Source organism: Pyrus communis, chromosome 5 (genome assembly GCF_041283825.1).
Source record: "Pyrus communis isolate YQ-2024b chromosome 5, ASM4128382v1, whole genome shotgun sequence".
In the NCBI taxonomy this organism is placed as follows: Eukaryota; Viridiplantae; Streptophyta; class Magnoliopsida; order Rosales; family Rosaceae; genus Pyrus; species Pyrus communis.
Genome location: NC_142569.1, coordinates 5526601 through 5552006, shown reverse-complemented (window position 1 = coordinate 5552006; position 25406 = coordinate 5526601). Strand labels below are relative to the sequence as shown.

The 25406-nt window shown below is 37.6% G+C and overlaps 4 protein-coding genes across 13 annotated transcripts; 3 read left to right on the top strand and 1 right to left on the bottom strand.

Moving 5' to 3' along the window:
* The first annotated feature begins 5860 nt into the window (after positions 1-5860).
* Positions 5861-6901, top strand: LOC137726760 (putative germin-like protein 2-1). Its single transcript, XM_068465718.2, has 2 exons — positions 5861-6058; positions 6193-6901. The coding sequence occupies exons 1-2, from the start codon at positions 5947-5949 to the stop codon at positions 6726-6728; spliced, it is 648 nt and encodes a 215-aa protein (XP_068321819.2). The 5' UTR covers positions 5861-5946; the 3' UTR covers positions 6729-6901.
* A 1214-nt stretch (positions 6902-8115) lies between these two features.
* On the bottom strand, positions 8116-11763 carry LOC148696610 (heat shock 70 kDa protein 17-like). 10 transcript variants are annotated; one of them, XR_015962341.1, is made up of 8 exons: positions 11366-11760; positions 11126-11184; positions 10767-11027; positions 10512-10673; positions 10063-10137; positions 9876-9976; positions 8396-8706; positions 8116-8362 (listed from the first exon to the last, which is right to left on the bottom strand). XR_015962341.1 is itself a non-coding variant. In XM_088693939.1 (7 exons), exons 4-7 carry the CDS (start codon positions 10644-10646, stop codon positions 8707-8709), a joined length of 318 nt encoding a protein of 105 aa, XP_088550065.1. In that variant the 5' UTR covers positions 10647-10673; positions 10767-11027; positions 11126-11184; positions 11366-11760; the 3' UTR covers positions 8116-8706. The 10 variants fall into 10 exon arrangements, 9 of the variants coding, with proteins under 9 accessions (XP_088550065.1, XP_088550064.1, XP_088550060.1 ...); XM_088693939.1 differs by having other exon boundaries at positions 8116-8713; XM_088693938.1 differs by having other exon boundaries at positions 8116-8706.
* A 5353-nt stretch (positions 11764-17116) lies between these two features.
* On the top strand, positions 17117-18274 carry LOC137726646 (putative germin-like protein 2-1). The gene is made up of 2 exons (XM_068465585.2): positions 17117-17329; positions 17564-18274. The coding sequence occupies exons 1-2, from the start codon at positions 17215-17217 to the stop codon at positions 18097-18099; spliced, it is 651 nt and encodes a 216-aa protein (XP_068321686.2). The 5' UTR covers positions 17117-17214; the 3' UTR covers positions 18100-18274.
* Positions 18275-21988: 3714 nt separating this feature from the next.
* On the top strand, positions 21989-24871 carry LOC137726857 (putative wall-associated receptor kinase-like 16). Its single transcript, XM_088693930.1, has 3 exons — positions 21989-22990; positions 23105-23269; positions 23447-24871. Exons 1-3 carry the CDS (start codon positions 22102-22104, stop codon positions 24655-24657), a joined length of 2265 nt encoding a protein of 754 aa, XP_088550056.1. The 5' UTR covers positions 21989-22101; the 3' UTR covers positions 24658-24871.
* Positions 24872-25406: the final 535 nt, after the last annotated feature.

The window sequence follows — 25406 nt, the reverse complement described above, 5'->3', positions numbered from 1 at the left end:
GTAATCTAAGTAGTATAGGTGGTTCCAAAAAATCATCATAAAATAATAGTAATCTAAGTTAAACAATTTTTTAAGGTTTATTTAATAGAATTTTATGGCTTAATTTTTCATGTATTCCATATTCTGAATATATATACATAATGGAATCCTTGTTCTCCAAGGAAACAATAAAGGACGTACTATCCTTCCTAAAACATGACTCCAACAATTACAAAATTTTTACTTTCCTTTTCTCCTAAATATTGACTTATTCCAATACTTCCCCTCAAGTTGGAGCATAGATATTACTCATGCCCAACTTGACAAGCGAATCACCGAATCTTCTACTACACACATCATGGGTAAGGATATCTGCAAGTTGTTCTTCTAAGTTCACAAACGGTATTGACACAATCTTCTTCTCCAGCTTTTCTTTGATAAAATGTCTATCAACCTCAACATGTTTAGTCCTGTCATGCTGTACTAGATTCTCAGCTATTTCTTTAGCAGACTTATTATCATAATACAACTTCATTGCCTCATTCTGTTTGAAACCAAGACTCCAAAGTAACTTTCGTAGCCAAAGAATCTCACACACACCATGTGCCATACCCCTATACTCGGCCTCGGCAGAAGACCGTGATACCACATTCTGTTTCTTGCTTCGCCACGTAACCAAATTACCTCCAACGAATGTGAAATACCCAGATGTAGACCTCCTATTAGTCACATCACCATCCCAATCATCATCAGTAAATCCCTTAATCCTCATATACCTCATATACCCATGACATTCATACAAAATTTCCTTTACCCAGGGCAGACTTCAAATATGCCAAGATTCTCATTACTGCCGCCATATGATCCACACTTGATGAGTGCATAAACTGACTAACCACACTTACAACATAGGCAATATCCGGACGAGTGTGAGACAGATAAATTAGCCTCCCCACTAGTCTTTGATATCTACCTCTGTCAACCGGTTCCTGATCTGGATAAATTCCTAGATAATGTTTCTCTATGATAGGAGTGTCCACAGGCTTACATCCTAGCATGCCTGTTTCCTTTAATAAATCCAGAACATATTTACGTTGAGACAAAAAAATACCTCTAGATGACCGAGCTACTTCTACGCCAAGAAAATATTTCAAATCTCCCAAATTCTTCATCTCGAACTCGGTAACAAGATTTTGTTCTAACTTCATCATCTCTTTTGAATCATCACCTGTTATTATCATGTCATCCACATAAATAATTAAGGTTGCCACTCTACCATTTCCCCGTTTCACAAATAATGTATGATCCGAGTGACTTTGATAATACCTAATCCTCCTCATAACTTGAGTAAATCTACCAAACCATGCACGAGGTGATTGCTTTAGTCCGTAGAGTGACTTTTGCAACCTACATACTTTGGTTTTCCCTCCGGCATTGTACCCCGGAGGAAAATCCATATATACCTCTTCTTCCAAGTGCCCATGAAGAAAATCGTTTTTCACATCAAACTGCTTCAGTGGCCAATTCAAATTTGCAGCTAAAGAAATCAAAACTTGTACTGTATTCATCTTCGCTATTGGAGAAAAAGTCTTCTGACAATCAACACCATAAGTTTGAGTATAACCCTTTGCTACTAACCTTGCTTTATACCTGTCTACCGATCCGTCTGCCTTGTACTTGATCGTAAAGATCCATCTACACCCAACCGGTTTCTTTCCTTCAGGTAGCTTCGTTACCTCTTATGTATCATTCTTATGTAGTGCCATCATTTCCTCATCCATTACAACAACCCATTTAGGATCCTTCAAGGCCTCCTCAACTCGGGTTGGTGCTTGGAATGCTTCCACATTATTTACCCAGGCTTGACGTTCCGGTACAAGGTTTGAGCATGACACATAATTAGCTATTGGATACTTCACTTTTCCTTCAGGAGAAAACCTGTCAGGAGGAACACCAAGATTTAGCCTTGGCGGCAACTATATGTACTCATAATATTATCTGGATTAGTTACATGAGCATCAATAGTACTTACCTCAGGGATATTTAGAGAAGACACATTGGGTGGCACTATCGAGCTTGAGAGAGAAGGGGTGTAGGTTTGGTAGCTAATGGTTGCTGGCGCGGTGTAACTGGTTCGCCAGCTCTCTGCCGACACTCTGCATCACACTTGGCAATCTGTTGCTGAGAAGACCCAGTTGATTCGGTGCTCGGCGGTTGCATGATACTTAGTGTCTTGCCGAGAGCCACTGTTTCTATTCTCGGCAGTGTCTTGCCGAGAACTTTCACAGCTTTCTTGCCGAGGGCTTTCACAACTTTCTTTTTCAACAAATGCTCCTTCTGAGTTACATATTTCCAACCACTTGTCTCCATTCTCGACAGTGTCTTGCCGAGAGCTTTCACAGTTTTCTTTTTCAATAAATGCTCCCCCTGAATTACATATTTCCAACCACCCAAGATCACCACTAGTATTCTCCCCCTGGTGATTGGAAGATGATGGAATTAAAGCATAAAAGAACTCAAATTCAGAAAAAGTAACATCCATGGTCACATACATATGGCGAGTTTCAAGGTGGTAACATTTATACCCTTTCTGTTGAGGAGCAAATCCCAGAAAAACACACCGATGTGCACATGGATCTAACTTACTACGATGAATCTTGTGAATATGAACATAGGCTACACACCCAAGTACACGATGAGGAAGAGTATTGGTTGATACTACAGGAACAAATTATGTCAACACTTGGAGAGGTGTACGAAAGTCCACAACCTGGGATGGCATACGGTTAATTGCATACATGACATAAGTGACAGCTTCATGTTAGAACCGTTTACGTATGGACACACCAATAAGCAAAGAACGGGCAGTTTCCAAGATATGACGGTTATTTCTCTCAGTAACCCCATTTTGTTGTGGTGTATGAGGACAAGTAGTTTCATGTAGAATTCCTTGATCCCGAAGTACGCTAGACAACTTGGAACCAATATACTCACCTCCATTATCAGAGCGGAGAACCTTAATAACAGAGGAATATTGTGTTGCAACCATTTGAGAGAAGGACAGAAACACCATACTAACATCACTTTTATTCTTCATCAAAAAATCCAAGTCATACGAGTGCAATCATCAACAAAGGTAACAAACCATTTAATTCCAGACAAAGTACTAATGGGAGAGGGACCCCAAACATTAGAGTGCACAAGATCAAAAGGAAATAATCTTTTATTCATACTAAGAGGAAACGAAGCGCAATGACTCTTCGCGAGAATACACACTTCACAATGTAAGTCTGATTCTTTTATTTCATGAAATAAACTAGGCAACATACGCCTTAAATAACCAAAAGAAGCATGTCTTAACCGACAATGCAATAACCAAAATTCTTGCAAATTATTGGTATTGGATGCTCAAACTGCATTAGCTCTGCCAGGAACGACGTCATCCACATAATATAATCCCTATCTCTTAGTGCCACACCTAATTATCTCATTGGTTGGAATATCTTGAAGCAAACAAAACATCGGATGCATAAGTATAACACAATCTAATTGCTCAGTAACTTGAGGAATAGATAACAAATTATGAAACAACGAGGGAACAAGCAAGCAATGATGAATGGGAAGGGCCGGCGTGAGGTTCACAGTGCTGGCCCCTCAAAACCGGTACTGTTGTTCCATTAGTGGTTGCAATACACTTCCTTGAACTTCTTGTCATACTAGCAAATGAATTATTATCAAAAGTCATATGATTGGTTGCACCCAAGTCTAGAATCCAATCTGTATGATGTTCCATGTCAGAGGTTAAAAGAACACACCCTATACAAGGTTTCATTAGGAGTGGTCCTAGTCAACAAGCTTTGACTCGGATCACTAGAGGGGGGCGCAGTAGGTACAACATCCTTGGTGGCAGTGGCAACGGATACACGGCTTCCATTTGCTCTATTAACAGCTCGTTCCTTGGCACGTAACTTTTTCTTCAATTCAGGGAACCATTCCGGTACTCCATGTTTTTGAAAACATGTATCTTCTGTATGACAGGTTTGCCCACAAAAAGTGCACTTCAAATCATCCTTGTTTTCCCGAGTGAATGGCCGAGAATTGGCCAATGGTGATGGATTAAAGGGCCAGCTACCCAAAGGTGGTTGTGACACCATAGCCACGGGAGGAGCTTCTCCTTGGTTCCCAACGCCACTGCTTCCCATCATAGTTGCATGGCATTGTGTTTCCCGCCTAACAATGGAGAACACCTCATCTACAGATGGTAAAGGTTGAGTTCTCAAAATATCACTATGCACTTTGTCAAAAATATCATCAAGCCCTGCTAGGAAGGCATACACACGATCCAGTTGAATCTCTTCTCGAAGTGTCTTCAAGTCAATAGCACACTCCATCTTGATTGGTCTTCTTTGATCCAACTCTTGCCAGATAGCTTTGAGATCGGCATAGTATACACCAATAGGTCTTCCTTCTTGGCGAAGTTGGAATGACTTCACCTTCAACTCATAAATCTGAGAAATATCAAACCCATCATAATACGTTCGAGCAATTTCTACCCAGACTTCTTTAGCGGTACGAAGATGAATGAAAAATCCTATGATGGTAGGATCCATGGAATTAATCAGCCACCCTTTCACAATTGCATTCCCAGTCTCCCAAGCTTCATTCGTGGCATTGTCTTCTTTGGGCTCCTTGATGCTTCCTGTCACGAATCCTTAAGTTTCATACTTGGCATTGTCTTCTTTGGGCTCCTTGATGCTCCCTGTCACGAATCCTTTCTTACCACATCCAGCGATATGCATCTCCAATACTTTGGACCAAGGAAGATAATTTGATCCATTGAGTTTTACAGTATTCGATACATTTGAAGCATCACTTTGAATTACAACTGGACTCAAAATTGAGTTGTTGGCCGCGCTATGCGACCCACCCTCCAATTTGAGCCCCATTCCTTCCTAATCGCTTGCCATAAAACACGCACACAATACATTGCTGACCACGGCAGGTACTTACCCCAGCAGCTCTCGGTTTGTGCTGCAAAGAACATAGCAGAAAACTCAAGGCTGCAGCCTTGAACGCAGCAGCAGCAGCAGGTACTGTAGAAAAAAATATTTTAGGGTTACGATTAGGCTCCGATGCCAAATAGAATTTTATGGCTTAATTTTTCATGTATTCCATATTCTGAATATATATACATAATACAATCCTTGTTCTCCAAGGAAATAATAAGGGACATAATATCCTTCCTAAAACATGACTCTAATAATTACAAAATATTTTCATTCATTTTCTCCTAAATATTGACTTAATTATTCCAATATATTTTTGTATGCAAATAACATGTCCCCATCTACACCAACTTTATCTTAATTTTTTGATCAAGTCAAAGCAAGAGAACCAACTTTTAAACCAAACTTTGCTCATAACGAAAAAAAACCTCCAATATATTAATCGTCCATAATAATCTGTTTAGTGCTTCCAGCTGCATATAGAATAATAAAATATTAACCATATTGGTAAAATAAGAACGGCTGAGCAGAATACATGTAAGTAATATTTTGAAATCTATATTATTTTTGTTAGAGAACGAGCAGTGAAATAGCTGCTAATTAGTACATTTTTTTTTTTTCCCACGAAGCCAATTCAAGGTCAAGAAACAGGAAGCATTCCTCAATGCCAGCAGGCCCAGCATCACTGCCGGCACCCGAAAATAAAGTTGTCAGATAAGTGCCATGACACACAAGCAGCAGCCTACTGTGTATAATATAAAAAAAAAAAAAATTTGTACTACGCGTTTTCAAATTTAAGACCAAATCTTTTCATCGGTTCATAGTAAACAATACATGCAGAGATATCCTTCTCTCTATAAAAGCAGAGATATAGATAGGGTTTCAATCCACAGCTCAAATTTATCCTCGCTCTTACAAAGTTAAGCAAAGTTGGTCAGTCTTCACTTACTGCCTTGCTCAAATGGCCTCTCAGTTTCTATTTTTTGCATTCCTTGCGGTAACTTCTTCCATTGCTTTGGCATCGGATCCGAGTTCTCTTCAGGATTTCTGCGTTGCAGACGCAATGAGTTCAGGTAGCTAAAATCGTTTTTTCGTATATTTTCCGTTGTACATGTGTCCCAAAAATAAATAAATGCAACATAGGTATCAATTGGTAATTATGGATATGTTGCTAATGTTAATGTACTTTTTCTCATTATGGTTTCAGTACTGGTTAATGGTCGTGTTTGCAAGGACCCTAAGCTTGTTGAAGCCAACGATTTCTTTTTCAGTGGGCTTCACCTAGCAGGCAACACATCAAACGCAGTTGGTTCACGTGTGACTCCCGTTGGTGTAGCCCAAATTGGAGGACTTAATACCCTTGGCATCTCTGCTGCGCGTATTGATTTTGCCCCATGGGGTCTTAACCCTCCACATACACACCCTAGAGCTAGTGAAATTTTGACAGTCCTGGAAGGGAGCCTCAAAGTTGGTTTTGTCACCTCCAACCCCGAAAACCGCCTCATCACCAAGGTACTTCAGAAGGGTGATGTTTTTGTGTTCCCAGTAGGTCTTGTGCATTTCCAGCAGAATGTTGGAAATTGTAATGCAGTTGCCCTTGTAGCTCTCAGCAGCCAAAATCCAGGTGTCATTACCATTGCAAATGCAGTATTTGGATCAAATCCTGATATCCCTGCTGATATTCTTGCAAAGGCTTTCCAAGTGGATACGAACGCGATCTACAGTCTTCAGTCCAAGTTTTAGAATAGATTCCAATTTGGAACCTCTGATTAAATCAAACGGGATTCATAGCTCATTTGAAGTGTGGCCTTAGAAAAATGTCACAATTTGTTTTTCATGGCAGTCATGTTGGTCTAATGGTTTGTTTGATTCAAAAGATTTAAATTGAAATGTGATCAAGTTGTTATTTTGTTTCATAATTGTATTGTAAAATTGGAAGTTCCATATGTTGAAATTAATTTCAGGTAAAACATGAGTGCTTTAAATTTGGAAACTTTTTCTATCCGCGTCCTTTCTATATTTCATCATCACCAGTGATTTACAACATAAAAACTTTCCAGTTAAGAATCAGCCTATTTACATGCATCTCGCCGCAAGCCAGTGCATATATGTTTGGTTAAAATGCTGTCAGCAGAAATTTATGTTGCAGAACACAAAATCCCACATCGGAATATTGAAAAAACTAATATAATAAATAGTTCCACTCCTAATGATACACAGGCCTTTTAAGTATAGACATGATCTGGTTCTTTGTGTACAATTTTCAAAGAGTGCAGAAAGGCTTTCCAATATTTAGATTTTCTTCGAACAAATAGAAACCTCCAATCTATGTTTTCAATATACTAATCAAGTAACAAGACTTTAATGAACTATTAATCGTTCTTTTAAATTTGCTTTGCTTGTCTATATGATATATATGAAAAGAGTAATGATGGGTATGTAGATCAAATTTGTAAACCAAATAATGTGTCATCAATAAAAAATAGGCACGTTAATTAACATTTAAGTAATAATTCAATTATTAACTTCCATGTCATTTGGTTTACAAAATTTGGTCTCCCTAACATCACTAGTAAAAAAAACACTTTGCGCGACGTAGGTACTTTCGTCGCGCAAAGTAAAAAATCGTTGCCTAAGGGTTTGCGCGACGCAACCTTCGTCGCGCCTTAATCGTCGCGCAAAGTCTGAGACGCTAGGGTTTGCGCGACGACCCACGGGGCGTGCGTCGCGCAAAGTGGGTTTGCGCGACGGCCACAGAGTGCGTCGCGCAAAGTGGGTTTGCGCGACCAACGGAGTGCGTCACGCAAACCAACTTTGCGTGACCAACGGAGTGCGTCGCGCAAACTCACTTTGCGCGACGCACTCTGTGGCCGTCGCGCAAACCCACTTTGCGTGACTAACGGAGTACGTCGCGCAAACCCACTTTGCACTACCCACTTTGTGCGTCACGCAAACCCACTTTGCGTGACTCATGCGTACGTCGCGCAAAGTGGGTTTGCGCGACGAAGCCATGCGTCGTGCAAAGTGATTGGTCGTGCAAAGTGAGGAGTAGTTTTGGTCAAACTTTTTTTTTTTTTTTTTTTTTTTAATTCTTGATAAATATTGTAATTAAATTCGAAAGAATAATTAATTAACCAAGCAAAAGTATTTAATTATAAAATATATGAAAATGTACATACAAGATCCGAACAAAAAAGAAAAAACTAAAAGTGAACTAGGTTTAATACATCAAGCTATTAGGTATCAGCAGGGCGAGGTGGCTCTGAGGTCGAAGGTGGACCAAGATGAAGTGCTGGTAGTGAGATTTGAAGGCCGGACATCTGTATGGCTTGTACAAAGTCTCTCCACGCCCCGCCATATGACCTCATCTCCTCGCCCTGGGCCCTCAGCTGCTCCTTCATCTGCTCGGCCTGGGCCTTTAGGGTTGTCACTTCCTCCTTCAATGCATCTACCTCTGCGTTTGATCTGGAAGAAGAGGCACCCGTTTCACGAATCTGTGCTTTCCCCATACACCGAACAACCTTGCCACGACGACGACCTAAGTTCTGATCCAGGACATCAGTCATGATCTGAAAACCTACATCCTCAGGTATCGTGATGTCCTCAATCAGGGTCTCCGGGGGAAGCTAATCAATGGAGCACTCACGGCTGGAGCCGTAGATGCTGATAATGCAGGAGGTGCATTGGTCACACTCCGACAACGAGTGATCAACTACGACATCTATACACTTATTCAACCATAAAAATATAACATTAGAAACTAATCCTACAACATTTTTCTTAAATGCAACAGATAATGTTAGTACATAAATACAGAACAACTAGATACATACATACATACATACATAAATACAGAACAACTAGATATATATATATATATATATCTATATATAAGTGTCCCAATCTTGTCACAACTACATAAATACAGAACAACTAGATATATATATATATATATATATATATATATATATCATTACAAAACATTGGAGAAAATTTTGACCATGAGGCTTATTATGATATGGCTACGTTATTAGCCATATTTCCTTATAAATGTTATTGACTTTATATAACTGACCAAAACTTAATAAATTAGGTCACCCTGTGCATGTAGGTGGATACTCCATTTATATAGGAAAAGCCAGGGTATCACATGGCTGGTCTTAGTTGGATTTTAGAACATTGTTAGAAACTTTTCAGCCCTGAACCAAAAGTTTATACATTTTAGTTCTTAAAATTTTCCAAATAAATCATTAAAGGAATCAAAATGTTGTATGAGGTCGCCTCTAATTTTTCCAAATAATTAGTCTTTTTTCTGAAATTATGAAGATAAAAAGCAAGAAAGTAAGCAAAATCCTGATCGAAAACAGTGAGATTTCTATACCACAGACACAGAACACTTAATAAGGTAAAAACCATCAAGGAAAAATACCAGTGAAGTTGTTGCTGCTTATGCAGTCAAGGTATCGTCTGAAAAAGAAAAAGAAAACGGATGGCAAGCAATTCCAAAACCAAAGGGACACTCGTCAAAACCAAGCTATCTGTCAAAGTATCGTCTGAAAAAGTAGCGTGCTTCTCCAGTGCACAAAATTTAAATTTTCTTCCCATAATTTAAACTATAAACATCATCTTGATCTTTGGTTCTATGAAAGTGAAACAGAATATGATAAAACTATAAACATGTACCTAATGAAGCTATAAACAGAATATGATAAACATGTACCTAATGAAGCTAAAATCATCAGATGAGATACATTGCATTGACTTGACACAGGACTTAAATTGTAGAAATTACATCTGAAAATTATACATCACTGCCCAATTCTTTTTTCTTGGTGAATGCAGTATTACCCTCAATTAAACTTAAACCAAACAAACTAAACTGGAATATACCTGAAGAATATTGGATCACCAATAGCTTTTAGCATCTCTAGGCGTTCCTGAAACTCTGAAGCAGTAGCATCTTCACCATCGGTGTAAAGCCACTCTTGCACCTAAGAAAAAGACAACAGGTTAAATGGAAAACTTAGGACAGAGATATGATGAAGCTGAATTTTGGGTTGAATAAAGAAATGTCTACCTCATCTAGCTTTCCAATAAAGGATTGGCGTTCCTCGCTAGTTGAAATTTTTTTAAATTCCTCGGATGTTTCAAACTGGTATACGAAAGAATTCATTAAAAGGTTGAAACAAGAACAAATTGTTATGGCCAAAAACATTTTTAAATAGGGAAACTAGCACTAGAACAAAATAATTTAGCCTATCAAAGCAAAAGACACAAAAAGGAGAAATAACATCAGATTCAATACAAAGCAAGTCAATGCAATATCCTCAAATGAATGATGTGACAAAAAATATACAAAACAAACTACATTAATAACTTTATCAAACAACAATTGCAAGGCATAATATCACGGAAAAATCCAGAAATATTTGGAAACATCGTAAATATTCATAAAAAAATATATCATGCAATGAAGATGGTTTTCTTATGCCGAGAAGAAAAAAATATTTGATTGCACCTACACACCTTTTCTTTAGTACCATATATGTATCCTTCCAAGTTATTTTTCAACTCTGCCGTTCTCCTCCGCTCTGCATCCTTCTTGTCTAATTCTTCTAATTTACGCTTTGCTTCAGCAAGAGATTCTTTTGAAGGAGACATTGCAGGTCCGACTGTTTTCTCAACAATCTACAATATGAAAAGGAGATTTGAGAAAATACGAGCTTCTAATGAGCTGTTGAGAAGCATGAAAGAACTTTAAGAAAATTAACTAACGTATACCTTCAGTGGAATCCTAAAGGTCCGCTTTTTCAGCTTTTTTTCAAAACATCCGCTTCTACAGTAGAGTTGGAAGTGTTACTATTTCCACCATCATTAGTATTGCCATTGCTGTCTTCTGAAGAGTTCTGAGCACCAGTTTCAGTCGAAATGTTCGGTGCAACATTAGTTGAATTCTCCACACTCAGATTCTTCTTAGGAACTTCCACCCATTCTGACACTTCAATAACAGCATCTGCACGATCCAACGATAAAACACCACTTCTACTCAAAGAGAAATGCAGACTTGCTTTAATGGGTGAAGACAAATTCCGTGATGCATAAAACTATAAACAGAATATGATAAAACTATAAACATGTACCTAATAAACATCATCTTGTACTTGTCATTGAAGGCATTTTAAGTTCATCAGCCGCCGGCCTGTTAAAAAGGTCCTTAATTAACACGGCATATGCATCCTTAATTAAAATCAGATTAATAAAAGCCAATTTCATGTTCATACACAAAACACACATACATCAACAAAATACTCAGAAATCAACTTGCAATTTGAGCCTAAACCCTAAATAACAAAAACCCATTGAAAATCAGAAACCCTTACCTTGATTTTGGGACTTGATTCGCGTCGGCTTCGAGATTTGCGTGAAGAGGAGAGAAAGAGATCTGGGGTCTACGGGAAAAGAAAGGGGACGGGATTTTGGGTTCAAGATTTGTGAAGAGGAAAGAGGGAGATAAAGAGGGATGGTTCAAGATTTCTGGGTTATGTTCGAATAGAAGGAGGAGGGTTCAGTTGGGAGGAGAGAAGGAGATCTGGGGTCTACGGGAAAAGAAAGGGGACAGGATTCTGGGTTCAAGATTTGTGAAGAGGAAAGAGGGAGATAAAGAGGGATGGTTCAAGATTTCTGGGTTATGTTCGAATAGAAGGAGGAGGGTTCAGTTGGGTTAGGTTTGAATAGAAGGAGGAGAGGGAGATAAAGAAGGGCTGTCATTTGGGTTCGAATTGAGGGAGATAAAGAGGGCAAAGTGGAAAATTTTGGAAAATTTGAAAAAAAAGGCCTATTTTTCACTATTATACCGCCAAAATTATCACACCTTGCGCGACGTAGGTGTTTACTTCGACGTCGCGCAAAGTTGTTTTGCACGACGATCATACTAAGGCGTCACGCAAAGTATTTAATTGGAAAAAAAAAGTATTATGAAAATTGCCGAAAATGTGACTTTCCTCCTTTCAAATTCAAATTTTTTTAAACATAAACCCCACAATAATATATTTTTCTAACAAAAACCCACAATATTTTTTTTTTCATATATATCAGTCAATCTCTTAAGTATTATAAGTACGAAATAAATAAATAAATTAAAATCTACTTAGTAAATATATATACGGTTGAACTTCATAAGAAAAGCATCGTATGAAACTAGTTTCAAAGATCCAACCGTCAAACTTGTTTCTATATGCTTCGAGATCGCATCAGCCAAAAATCGCAAAAAATAAACATGCAGAGATCAAGTAACGGGACAAAACTTTTTGACGATTATAAACGAAAAAGCACGATTTAACGGTTATTTTAACTCCAATTTTGATGATTTTTTACAGCTACACTCCTTGATCCTATATGAATACAATAAACAAATTTGATCGTCAATTTAAAATGTTTACACAAGTGGATACCACAAAATCTTATGTTATACTTGATGAAAGTATAAATAAACTCCAAATGTTAGTGAATCTAATGTTTTGATGTGATACGCATTGTACGAAACTAGTTTTAACGATCCAACCGTCCAAGTTGTTTGTATATGCTTCGAGATCGTGTACACCAAAAATTGCAAAAAACAAACATTCAGAGATCAAGTAACAAGACAAAACTTTTCGACGGTTATAAATGAAAAATCACGATTTAACGGTTATTTTAACTTTGATTTTGATGATTTTTTACAGCTACACTCATTGACCTTATATAAATACAATGAATGAATTCGATCTTCAATTTAAAATATTTACACTAGTGGATACCACAAAATCTTATGTTATACTTGATGAAAGTATAAATAAACTCTTAAGTGTTAGTGAATCTATCGTTTTGATGGGATATGCAGCTTAGAAACTAATTTCAACGATCCAACCGTCAAACTTGTTTATATATGCTTCAAGATCGTATACGCCAAAAATTGCAAAAAACAAACATTCTGAGATCAAGTAATAAGACAAAACTTTTCGACGGTTATAAACGAAAAATCACGATTTAACGGTTATTTTAACTCCGATTTTGATGATTTTTTACAGCTACACTCCTTGACCCTAAACAAATACAATGAATGAATTCGATCTTCTATTTAAAATATTTACACTAGTAGATACCACAAAATCTTATGTTATACTTGATGAAAGTGTAAATAAACTCTTAAGTGTTAGTGAATCTATCGTTTTGATGTGATACACATCCTACGAAACTAATTTCAACGATCCAACCATCAAACTTGTTTATATATGCTTCGAGATCGCATACACCAAAAATTGCAAAAAACAAACATTCAGAGATCAAGTAACAAAGACAAATATATGAACGTATACATAAATTAACAAATTGGAAATGGAAGTTTAAAAGATGAGTTAGTGTTTATATGTATCTCAACTCTCAATCATGAGGAAGTAGAACTATGTGCCTTATGGTTTACAATTGAGTATTATATGATTAGTTTGAAAATTTTCTAATTTATTCAGTTTATAATTGGCCATAAATAAATAGGAGTTTATAATGTGCGTAGAAATCACTTTCCAAAAATATAACGTATGCATAAGATTCTTGTAGCGCCTTTGGTTGCTAGAGTTCAAACTTCTCCAGTCGTCATATGTATTTGTCCAATGTTCAATCCGGGTTAAGCAATTATATTTGCATTCAAATTTAAATTCGTTGGTTTTGTCCAATCAACTCTCATATCTTTTCCCACCACAACACTAACACTTGCAAATAGCAACATATATAGCAAAAATCAACAACAATGTTAGTTAGGTGATAATGTTTTAGCTCAACTTTCTGTATGTAAGCTAAAGAAGCTTCTAAGCCACACACGATTGATAATATATAATGTTACATGTTTCCTCCTTAAATTCATTTTTTCAGCATTTTTATTTAATATAAGAACACAATATTTGTATTAAGTTCATAGTTTTTATATGCATCAAATGAATATCTATCTCATATACTATGACTACTTTCTGGTAGATAATTTCCTTAATTTTTGGTATTAACAGCATGGAAAGGATCCTAGAAATACTCATATGCTAAGAGCACTAGTAGAAACAAGGTTAGTAACACAATATTTTTCAAAGCACATTTACTAGTTAAAGTATTGTTGGAACTACCTGGTGTATAGAGAAAAAGAAAATCAACAAGATAGTTATCTCCCTTGATTTTACAATTTCAATTTCGTAAATGAATCACATGAAGGATCTACATATTATTAATTCACTTTACATCATGTTTAAGAGCAAGGGAAGGATTGCAATCGAAAAAACATAAAGAATTAATATCAATTCAAACCTGATCTGGTAGACGATTTTGAAGAGAGAGATGGAAGACGGAGGTAGCTGCTGCAACTGGGTTTGCAGTTTCTGCCTCCCAAACTAATCAAATGAAATAAAAAAAGTCATTGACTTTGCGCGACGCAGGTGGGCATACGTCGCGCAAAGATGTTTTGCGCGACGCAGGTGGACATACGTCGCGCAAAACATCTTTGCGCGACGTAAACCCACCTGCGTCGCGCAAAGTCAACGAAAGAAACGGCAAATCCTTTTTCGTTTGGCGCCAAAAGTTTGGCGACGAATGACGGCGTCGCGCAAAACTGCTTTGCGCGACGTATGTTCACCTATGTCGCGCAAAGGCGTTTTGAGCAACGCCTTCGTCGTCGCGCAAAGTTCCGTCGCGCAAAGTCCGTTTGCGCGACGTTTTGTGTTATACGTCGCGCAAACGGACTTTGCGCGACAAAATTTTCTCCGTCGCGCAAGATTCCGTCGCGCAAACATGTTTTTCTACTAGTGCATTATCCATATCAAAATTGCATGCATACTCCAATTAACAACCATTACATGTTTGTGGACCAATTAATAACTAATAAATATAAAACATGAATTACATAAATCTATGCATTATAAGAGCGGGGAGGGGGGAGGGAGGGGGGGGGGGGGGGGGGGGGGGGGGGGGGGGGGGGGGGGAGGGGGGGGGGGGGGGGGGTGGTGGGGTGGTTCATATTCAGGAAATAACCATTTCAAGTTTTGGATGCCGGCACCTAAAAATAAAGTGAGGTAAGCAATGACAAGTTTTAGTGATCACAAATTGTCACACACGTTACAAAAACAAATTGCTAGACATGTACTGACCATTTTGAACTGCCAATTCTGGAAGAATAAACTTCATAAATAGTTTAGATTCACAATCTGGCATGAGAACATTTATGTAAATAAATAAATAACTGGTACTTGTCAGTTATCAACTTAATATTACTAATTAATATATTGTACATGCTTCTAATGTAATGTTCTCATTATGATTTCAGTACTAGTAATGGTCTTGTTTGCAAAGACCCACGCTTGTTGAAGCAAATGACTTCTTCAGTGGACTTCATCTAGCAGGCAACACATCAAACTCAGTTGGCGCACGCGTAACCCCAGTTAAACGTAGCCCAAATCGCATGACTTAACACTCTTGTCATCTCGATTGCTTGTATTGATTATGCACCATGCGGCATTAATCCTCAACATACACATCCTAGAGCAAGTGAAGTCTTGATAGTCCTTGAAGTGAGCCTCCAAGTTGGTTTGTCACTTCAAATCCTGTGAGCCGTCTCATCACTAAGGTTCGTCATGCCGGCGAGGTGTTTGTTTCCAGCGCAGTGTTGGAAATGGTAATGCAGCTCTCAGCAGCAAAAATCCAGGTGTTAGTACCATTGTAAATTTGGTGTTTGGATCAAATCCTGACATCCCTGGTTATGTTCTTGCAAAGGCACTCTTCCGTTATCTTGAATCAACTATAACATTATGAGATATGACCAGATAAATTATTTGGTTTAATTTGTTTGACCTGTTACATGATAATTTATTCCTGCCCAATTAGCATTGTACTTTAAGTTGTCTGTTGTTTTGTTTGATTATCTTCCTTGCATTGTGTGGCGTGGTCCAGTTTTTAACATTTTACTGCTTTTTTAGGCCTTTCCTCTATTGTGTTCTGATTTTTTCAGCCTTTCACCCTCTTCCATTGTTCAGTTCAATACTTAACATCAAGTCCCCAATAACACTATGCTGCCTCGATCCATCAAGATTCAACAATGCATTGCTTCGATTTGTCATTCTCCAAAAAAAAAAAAAACAATAATAATCTAAACAACCTATTAACAAAATTTTCTTTGTTAATCAAAAGAAGGTAAAAAGATAATTTGGTCGTATATCACAACATAAAATCATGGGTAATAATGTAATTCCATATAAATCAAATTTTGCTATTTTTTTCTTTTCTCACCCACATATCATTATAACATATCTCTAATTATAGTCACTTAGTACTATAGTCTAGTGATATTTATCTTCATTTGTAAATGAGAGGTCTTAGATTCGATTCTCGTCAAAGGAAAATTTGAACCATATTATTGCTAGCTCATTGTAAGGCTAAGGCCACATTTTCCCTTTAGGTAAATAATACCGTTTATTAAAAAAAAATAAAAAAAATATTATAAACATCTCTCCACTCCCACATTCTCTCCCTCCCTCCCTCCCTCCCTCTCTAAGTCCCTCTTGTTTCGCATTTCTCTCCAACTTTTTCTCTCCCGTATATTCAAAAAATAAAAAATAAAAAAACAAAAATACTGCTCCACACACAAAATGTGTCGGCTTAGGCTAGTAATAATAATAAGAACAACAACAACATAAGCCATCCTAAAAATCAAACTAAATGACCTATGGTCACATCGAACCACATGACTGAAGCATGAAACCGATATAGCCAAAAACTTTACCACGTGAGGAAATATGTAGAATTCTCACACAATAAATAAAAACAACACATTAGTACTGTCTATGTGGACTGATTAGACCATTGCTAGTTGGTTCATTAAGGTGGGCCAAAGCAAAACCAAAATGTGATTTCTAAGTGCGCATGGGGAAAAAGCTATAACTCTGTCTCTTATATATAAACACACTTTGGTCAATGGTAGGCCAAAGATATAGGGCTGACCCCTCAGCTCTCAATATATGCATGTCTGCATGCTAGAACTGCGTAGCACGCGCCTAGTCAATAACCATTAACAAAAAGAGAAAGAAAAAGAAGGGACAAAGACTACTTATAAGTATAGTTGTGCTCTTGTTCAAAGAAAATCAGCAAACTACGTTTCCCACAACTTTAAATCTGCTTCTTGTTCTTCTCCTAGCTAGAGCAGCATATACATTGAAATTACCAAATGGCCACTGATATTTCCTTCTTTGGGTTTGTATTATCTTTATATTTGTCAGTCGCCATTGCATCGGATCATAGTCCACTTCAAGATTTCTGTGTTGCGGACCCGAAAAGTCAAGGTACTAGCTATATTTTTTTGTCTGTTTTTGCTTCTTTTCTTGTGTATATATACTTAACCAAAAGACTGAAATTGGTTGGAATTATGTTTTATTTATGATGTAATTAGGATCCCAACCCTCTCCCTAGGATTTGCTTGAAATCTGGACAAAAGAAAATTTATTTAACAAATTACTTGAAATCTGGACAAAAGAAAATTTATTTAACAAATTAACTTGCGAAGTTAAATGTGGCAGTGGTGGTCAATGGTCTAGCTTGCAAGGACCCTAAGACAGTTGAAGACAATGATTTTTCATTTGGTGGACTTCATTTGGAAGGCAACACATCTAACCCAATTGGGTCAAGTGTGACACCAGTAACCGTGTTTCAACTACCAGGTCTCAACACTCTTGGCATTTCACTTGTCCGAATCGACTATGCACCATCAGGTGTCAACCCTCCACACACTCATCCTCGCGCCTCCGAAGTTTTAACACTCTTGGAAGGCAGCCTTGAAGTCGGGTTTGTGACATCCAGCCCCGAGAACCGTCACATCACTAAGGTGTTGCAGAAGGGTGATGTGTTTGTTTTTCCAATTGGACTTGTGCACTATCAGAGAAATGTAGGTTCTGGTAATGCTGTGGCTATTGCAGCTCTCAGCAGCCAAAATCCCGGTGTGGTGATAATTGCCAGTTCTGTTTTTGGGTCCAGGCCTAGTATTGTCAATGACATTCTTGTGAAGGCATTCCATGTTGATAAAGGTATTGTCAACTACCTCCATTCGATATTCTAAATATGTAACTCGTTGAAAAAGAAAGAAACTCTAAATATATGTGACAGTAAATTATCCCCCACTATCCAATTATGTTGCATTGTGACCATTAGGAGAGAAATATGTAATTAAGATCTCTTAATTATAAGAAATCCATTCCAACATCCAAGATGGTGGCTTTACCTTGGTGAATTAATCATTAGGTGCATTTACCTTGTATAATACTTTTTTTTTACAATACGATATTCTACTGTAAACTACTTTAATTTAAAAGGAGGGAGAATTCGAATTGGGTTGTAAGGAAATAGGCATATTACCTTGACCAACTGGTCTAACTCATAGCTCACATATGCCTTATATGTTTACGTTACAACGCCTTGAAATTCCTTTATGTTACAAGGTTTGAAATTATTGGACTAAATTAAGAGCTTCTAGGAAAGCCCATGCTAAATGGAATTTCATTTAATTGAGATCTTCTAGGTCTTCAAAATAGTAAGGACCTTTTCTTTTTTTCTTTAAATTACTAATCAAGATGGTTTTTTATTTTTTTATTTTAAGAAAGCCTCGATGGTATGAGGAAAATTTTATTGATATCGAAGAAAGAGTACACCTATAATCTAGAGGGGGAAGGGGGACATAAACCAAACCCCTTATAATACAATGAAAAAGGATAAAAAAAAAAATACACGAAAAGAAGGGGTGACATAAACCTTGCCCATCTAGAAACAAAAACAACAAAGATACATGGAAAAGTGGGGGACATGAAACCTAACCCCTATAAAGTCGAATCTAAAGGTCTAAACCTATAAACAGAAAAAGCAATATCACAAGGTTAAGAAAAAAACCAAGAAAGTAAGACAAACTTGTATGCCGAGATGCAAATTAATTTGAGAAGCAGAAGTCAAGAAAGCCTACATAGTCTGAAAACAAAGCAGCACAAATCGTCGTCAGAGGGGAATCAAGCCATACCAAAATTGGAGAAGATAAGCCCATGTTAGGAATATTGTCCGCAACCACATTTCCTTCGTGATGAGAGGCGTAGAAAGCCATCTCCCAAATGCGATCCAAACAAATAGACTACTGCGTACGAAGAGGTTAAGGAGTACCAAAAGTAGTAAATTAGATAGCAAAAATAACACTAGAAAAGTCACTTTTCAGCCAAAGACAATGCCAACCCCACTGATATGCAAACTCTACACCAATAATAACTGCTAGTAATTTTGCAAAAAAAGAGTTGCGATGACCAATCCCTTGGCAGAAACCACCAAGAAACTGATCATGACAATCCTCGAAAACTCCTCCACAAGCAGTAGGTTTAGGATTTCCTAGACAAACCATCTGTATTAAGTTTAATCCAAGGGAACCAAGGAGAAGACCAAAGAACATGAAGAATAGTTGGTGTCTTGCGAGGGATAGGTTGAATCCTAGAGAAGAAATGATACGAGTATCAAAACCCTGAGAGTAACCAAGAATAAACTTCGCACTAGGAATGATCCCATAATTGATAGACATGTAGAGATGATGAAAATAGATTGGGCGATCCTAAAAAATAAACTTATTTCGAGCTTTCCAAATAGCCAAAATAGTATAAAGACCCACAAAAATTCAAAGATTGTGCCACTGTTGGGAAAATGGCTTACGTATGTAGGCATCCCAAAAAACAGCCAATGAATATGAAAATGACAAAGAGGTACCAAATTGACAAGCTAACTACCTTTAAAGCTACCTAGATATCCAACACTCGAAGAAAAGATGAAAAGTAGATTCCTCAGAACTATGAAATAAACAACAAATGGATGCAAGAAAAATACCACGTCGTTGTAATGCACATTCGGTAGGAAGTTTGTCATGAAAAATCTGCCAAACCAAAATAGATAGTTGAGGTGAAATAAAATGCCGACAAATAACCTTAGCACAAGCACAATTGCTATGCTTTTTCCGAATAAGATGATAACCAGAAGAAACGAAAAATTTCCTAGTAGACGAAGGCTCCCAAATCAGTTTGTCATCCTCTACATTTAAAGGCAAAGGTAAACGAAGAATCAATTAGACCACATAAGAGAATAAATCTACAAAATAATCTGGTAAAGACTACCTTTGAGCTTCAATAGCATTTGAAACCCAAGAACTGTAGGTGAAATGACCAAAGATGATGAAGAGCCAATAATCAAGCCATCCAACCATTTGTCGAACCAAAAAGAGACTGACTTCCAATCACCAGTAATCCTATGACTATTATTATTTAGATTAGGCAAAACATGCTTTCAACCATGCCACACAGAAGACTGTAAATAGATATCTTGTTTTTTGTAAGGCGCAAGAGAAAAAGGCTGACGAGTGAAAGAACTCCACGAAGAAGAAGATTGTAAAGCATCATAACCAAAACTAAGCAAAGCCGCCAAGATCAAAGCAGCCAAATCACAAAGACCAAATTAACCCACCTTCATGGTTAGGTCCACACACACCATACTCCAATCAACAATTACTAATTTTCGGGAAGTCAAGTTCCCTAAATAAATAAAATTCTATGCACAAGTAGAAAGATGCTTTAAAAGGCAAGCTGACCATTGATAAATTGAGAAGTTGTGAAGAAACAAGCTTTGATAAATCACGGATTCAGAGTCATTGCTAAGTTATCACATAAATTAATTTGTGATAGTTGTTTCTTTTTGTCGAATATTTCAGCTTTGAAACTTGAGTGCAAAGAGACAGTCGCAATGCTCTTGACTAATTATTTGATGTAATCCACGTCTACTTGGTACTTATTTTCTGAAACCTAGCAAGCTTCGTTGTTTGTTCCGAGGAGGAAGATCGATTAAATCAAATCCTCGATGATGGTATAAACAATGATGGACATATTGAGACAGTTTGCAGATAGATGTCTAAGGTTCAAGGGGAAGGAAAGGCCTACAATGAAAGAAGTAGCCAAGGAGCTAGAGGGGATGAAAGTTACGGCTAAGCATCCATGGGGTAAAGCTGATTTCTGTTCAGAAGAGACTGGGTCCTTACGTGGGTCACCTAATTCAGACACTCATTTTGTCGATGTTATTGCTGGTTCGGTCCAACTATGGGTACTACACGCGGCTATGGCAGCATGCAAATCATCTTGACGTCACCTGATGCAGAGATTTTTCAATGTGTGTCATAATATAGGTGATTTAATACTTGAAAAAAAAAATTAACTACTTGTATTATGACATGGTGTATCGGGCCGTGTTTCTGACTGAAAATTTTCTCCATCTGATGATGGGAGATAATTAATCAATAGACCTGTATGATTGTAGCTGGGCAGCATTTATTAATTTGTCTTCAGTTTGATCAATCAGCAGCTATTTTGATAGGGGTAAGTTGTATGTCACAAAATATTTTTAACATCAGGATTGAGTCAACCAATATTTTGTGCTTTTAAAGAGAGGCCAATGGAAAAACAATTAGCAAGTGGGATTGAGTTTGAGAGGAAATTTGTTTTTATTTACCTTGATTGAAAAAGACAATTGTTTCAATTAACCTTTGCGAAAATGACTATCAACCCACTGTGAAATATAAAATTATTTTTGAATTTACTAATTTGGTGAATAGAGAATTGTAATATAGTTTCATAAAACACGGACTTGTTAATACGACTGGACTCGATCTTTCCCAGTCCTATTGACAAATCACAAGGTATGAATTGAAAGGATGACAATTGAATCTACTTGCATTCTTCTTCGCTTATCCCCAAAGTTATCGGCACTAAAATAATATAAAATAAAAAGACTACTGTTAGTTCAAGTCATTTTCTCACAATTAGTGCTTGAGTTTGCGCAGACGCCATTGCTTACCGACTGGCGACTATTACCAAGTCGGATCATTGACTGGAACAGAAGGCAATTTAACACATAAATCAGTTTTACTAATTCCTTCCGTGTAAAATGCCACTTCTTTCACTAATAAGAAAATAGAATAGAGGATTAGGCAAGGGATTCGTACCATTGCGCAGCCATACTACCGAAGCAGCTAGCATACCTTCCGGCGCTTAATTCCATGGCCATAAACGGGAGGACCATGCTTATTCAACTCTCTTTGGCCGTAATATTAGCTGCTACAATTACAAAATTAGCAGCAGCTGATGGACCCCTGACTCAAGCCCTGCCTGGCTGCAAAGACAAGTGTGGTGATCTCACAATTCCATATCCATTTGGCATAGGTGACGGTTGTTACCTCCGACCGGAATTCAACATCACTTGTGACCACTCGGCCACACCCCCAGCGGCAAACTTAACTGGTCAGACATTCCGTATTACCAAATTTTCCCTTGATGAGGGTGAGTTGCAAGTAATGATGTTCATATCCCGAGATTGCTATGCCACGGTTGACTCCCACGCTCGCAGCACCTACTGGAACAACCCAGCACTCTGGTTGCCTCCTCCTTATACCATCTCTGATACCAAGAACAGATTCATCGCAGTTGGTTGTGACACTTACGCCCTTTTCCAAGGCTATAGAGGCGAAGAAAGGTTCATCACTGGGTGCATGTCCTTATGCAACAGCCTTGGAAGCGTCAGTGATTCTAATTGCGCAGGCGTTGGATGTTGCCAAACTTCCATCCCCAGCGGACTGAAAAATTGTACGGTTCAATTGAGTAGCTATTACAATCATAGCTTTATAATGGACTTCAATCCCTGCAGCTATGCTTTCACTGTCGAACAAGGCCAGTTCGAATTCAGCAGCACAAGTTTTGATCAACTCAACAACACAAACCTACTTCCAATGGTTATTAATTGGGAAATTGAAGATAAGACTTGTTATTCTGCTTGCAAGGCAAATAATAGCATGTGTGTCGACCGGGCCGTTAATATCAGTGGTTCTGGTTACATTTGTCAGTGCTTGGGAGGTTACCAAGGGAATCCATACCTCCCCCATGGTTGCCAAGGTAATTTTATCTAATATTAATTCATATATTAACATGTTTGTTGATTTTCCTAGAAAATATTTAAATTGGGGTTTTAGTATCACCTTCATGGATTTTCGTTTCTTTTTAATTCAGATATTGATGAGTGCAAGTCCTCAAACCCGTGCAGTATCGGAACGTGCGTAAATGTACCAGGAAACTTTTCCTGTAAATGTCCCGAAGGGTACAAAAATGATGGCGCGGATAGAAAGAGTTGCATCAAAGACAACCCGAACAATCTCCTGCTTCTGATTTCATTGGGTATGTTTCACTAATTTACATGCTAACAGCCTAACATGAATAATAATCATTTTCATCTATATATACATATAGTCATATATCTGGTTTCAATTTCAATATTACTTTGTCAGCAACTGTCCATCTGCTCCCAGCAAATTATAAAAGCAAACTTAGTTGTGATTTTTCAATTATGTGCAGGTGTCACTGGTGGGTTCTTGATTTTACTTGCTGGAATTTCATGGACGTATTGGGCAATGCAGAGAAAAAAGATCATCAAACTCAAAGAAAAATACTTCAAGGAAAATGGCGGCTTGTTGTTGCAACAACAACTGGCTAGTCAAGAAGGCTCCGTGGAGGCAATAAAAATCTTTACTGGAGAAGAACTTAAGAGGGCCACAAACAATTACCATGACAGTAGAATCGTTGGCGAAGGAGGCTATGGAATAGTTTACAAAGGAGTATTGCCAGGTAGCAATAAAGTAGTTGCCATAAAGAAGTCCAAAATTGGTGTGCCAACCCAAAAGGAGCAGTTTGTTAATGAGTTGATTGTTCTATCTCAAATCAACCATAGAAATGTGGTGAGACTATTAGGTTGCTGTTTAGAGACATCAGTGCCATTACTAGTTTACGAGTTCATCACGAATGGCACTCTTTTTGAGCACATCCATCATAAAAATGGCAGAGGATCATCCTTTTCATGGGAATTACGATTGAAGATAGCAGCAGAAACGGCAGGAGCACTAGCATACTTACATTCCTCCGCTCTCATGCAAATCATACACCGAGATGTGAAAGCGACAAATATACTATTAGAAGACAATTACACAGCAAAAGTGTCAGACTTTGGAGCTTCGCGATTGATTCCTTTGGATCAAAATCAGCTAACAACATTAGTACAAGGGACATATGGATACTTAGACCCTGAATACTTCTTAACGAATCAACTAACCGAAAAGAGTGATGTGTATAGCTTTGGGGTTGTCCTTATGGAGCTACTAACCAGCAAAGTAGCACTTTCTTTTGCCAGGCCTGAGGAAGAGAGAAACCTAGCAAGCTTGTTTGTTTGTGCAATGGAGGAGGATCGCTTGAATCAGATTCTTGATCAAGACATAGTCAACGATGGAAACATTCAGACAGTGAAACATGTGGCCAATCTCGCAAAAGGATGTGTGAGGTTAAAAGGAGGGGACAGGCCTACGATGAAAGAAGTAGCGATGGAGTTAGAGGGAATGAGAACTAAATCAAAGCATTCATGGGGGAAAGCTGATTTCACTCCAGAAGAAACTCAGTACTATCTTGGTTCATCCAGTTCAGACATTTACAGTGCTGTTGCTGTTAGAGGTGACTTTAGTGGTACGAAGGGTAGCATGGAAATCCAAATGTTAATGCCATATGATGATGGCAGATAATTCAGGTAATGTACCCAAAAAATAAAAACTAAAATTGACAAAATTTAGTAATGGGATTTTGTCAAGATCGTGTTCATAGAATAATGTGATTTGGGTGTTGGGTTTCTTTCAAGTATATTAGTATATAGGAGCATATTTCTACCCTTAGGTGTTGGGTACGTATTGGGTTTCTTTCAAGTATATTATTATATAGGAGCATATTTCTGCTTTCTAATCAACTTTTTATCATGGATTTTCGGTTAGTATATATAATTTTGAAAAGCATCGCTATAAAAAGTATGGATACTGTAAAAATTATTAATGCCTTATGAGGTTTAAGAACACCAATATATGTGTTTTATAACAAAACAACAGTGTACCAACTAAAATATTATATGTGCTTTCTATGGGTGTGCCCTTTGATCATAGGGCACAATATGTCGTTTTGTGCTCAAAGAGTTAAGCACAAATAAGGGTTTTTTTGGTGCCCTTGTCTTTTCAAATTCATGTTAGCACAATTTTTTAAATTGTGCCCTATAAGTTAAATATTAAAAAAAAAAGAGTAATGCTAGGGAGATAAAATCTATAGAAAAAATTTGCAAACTAAATGATTTTTTACCAATAAGAATTAATCTTTCTTATAGTATGCATATCAATATATAGCAATCAAAGTTTAACTTCGTTGGTAAAGTTTAACCTTGTTGGTTCTTAGGCACTATACCGTCTTTTTGGTTACTTTATGTTGAAATTGTTCATGTCTGTTGTGGATA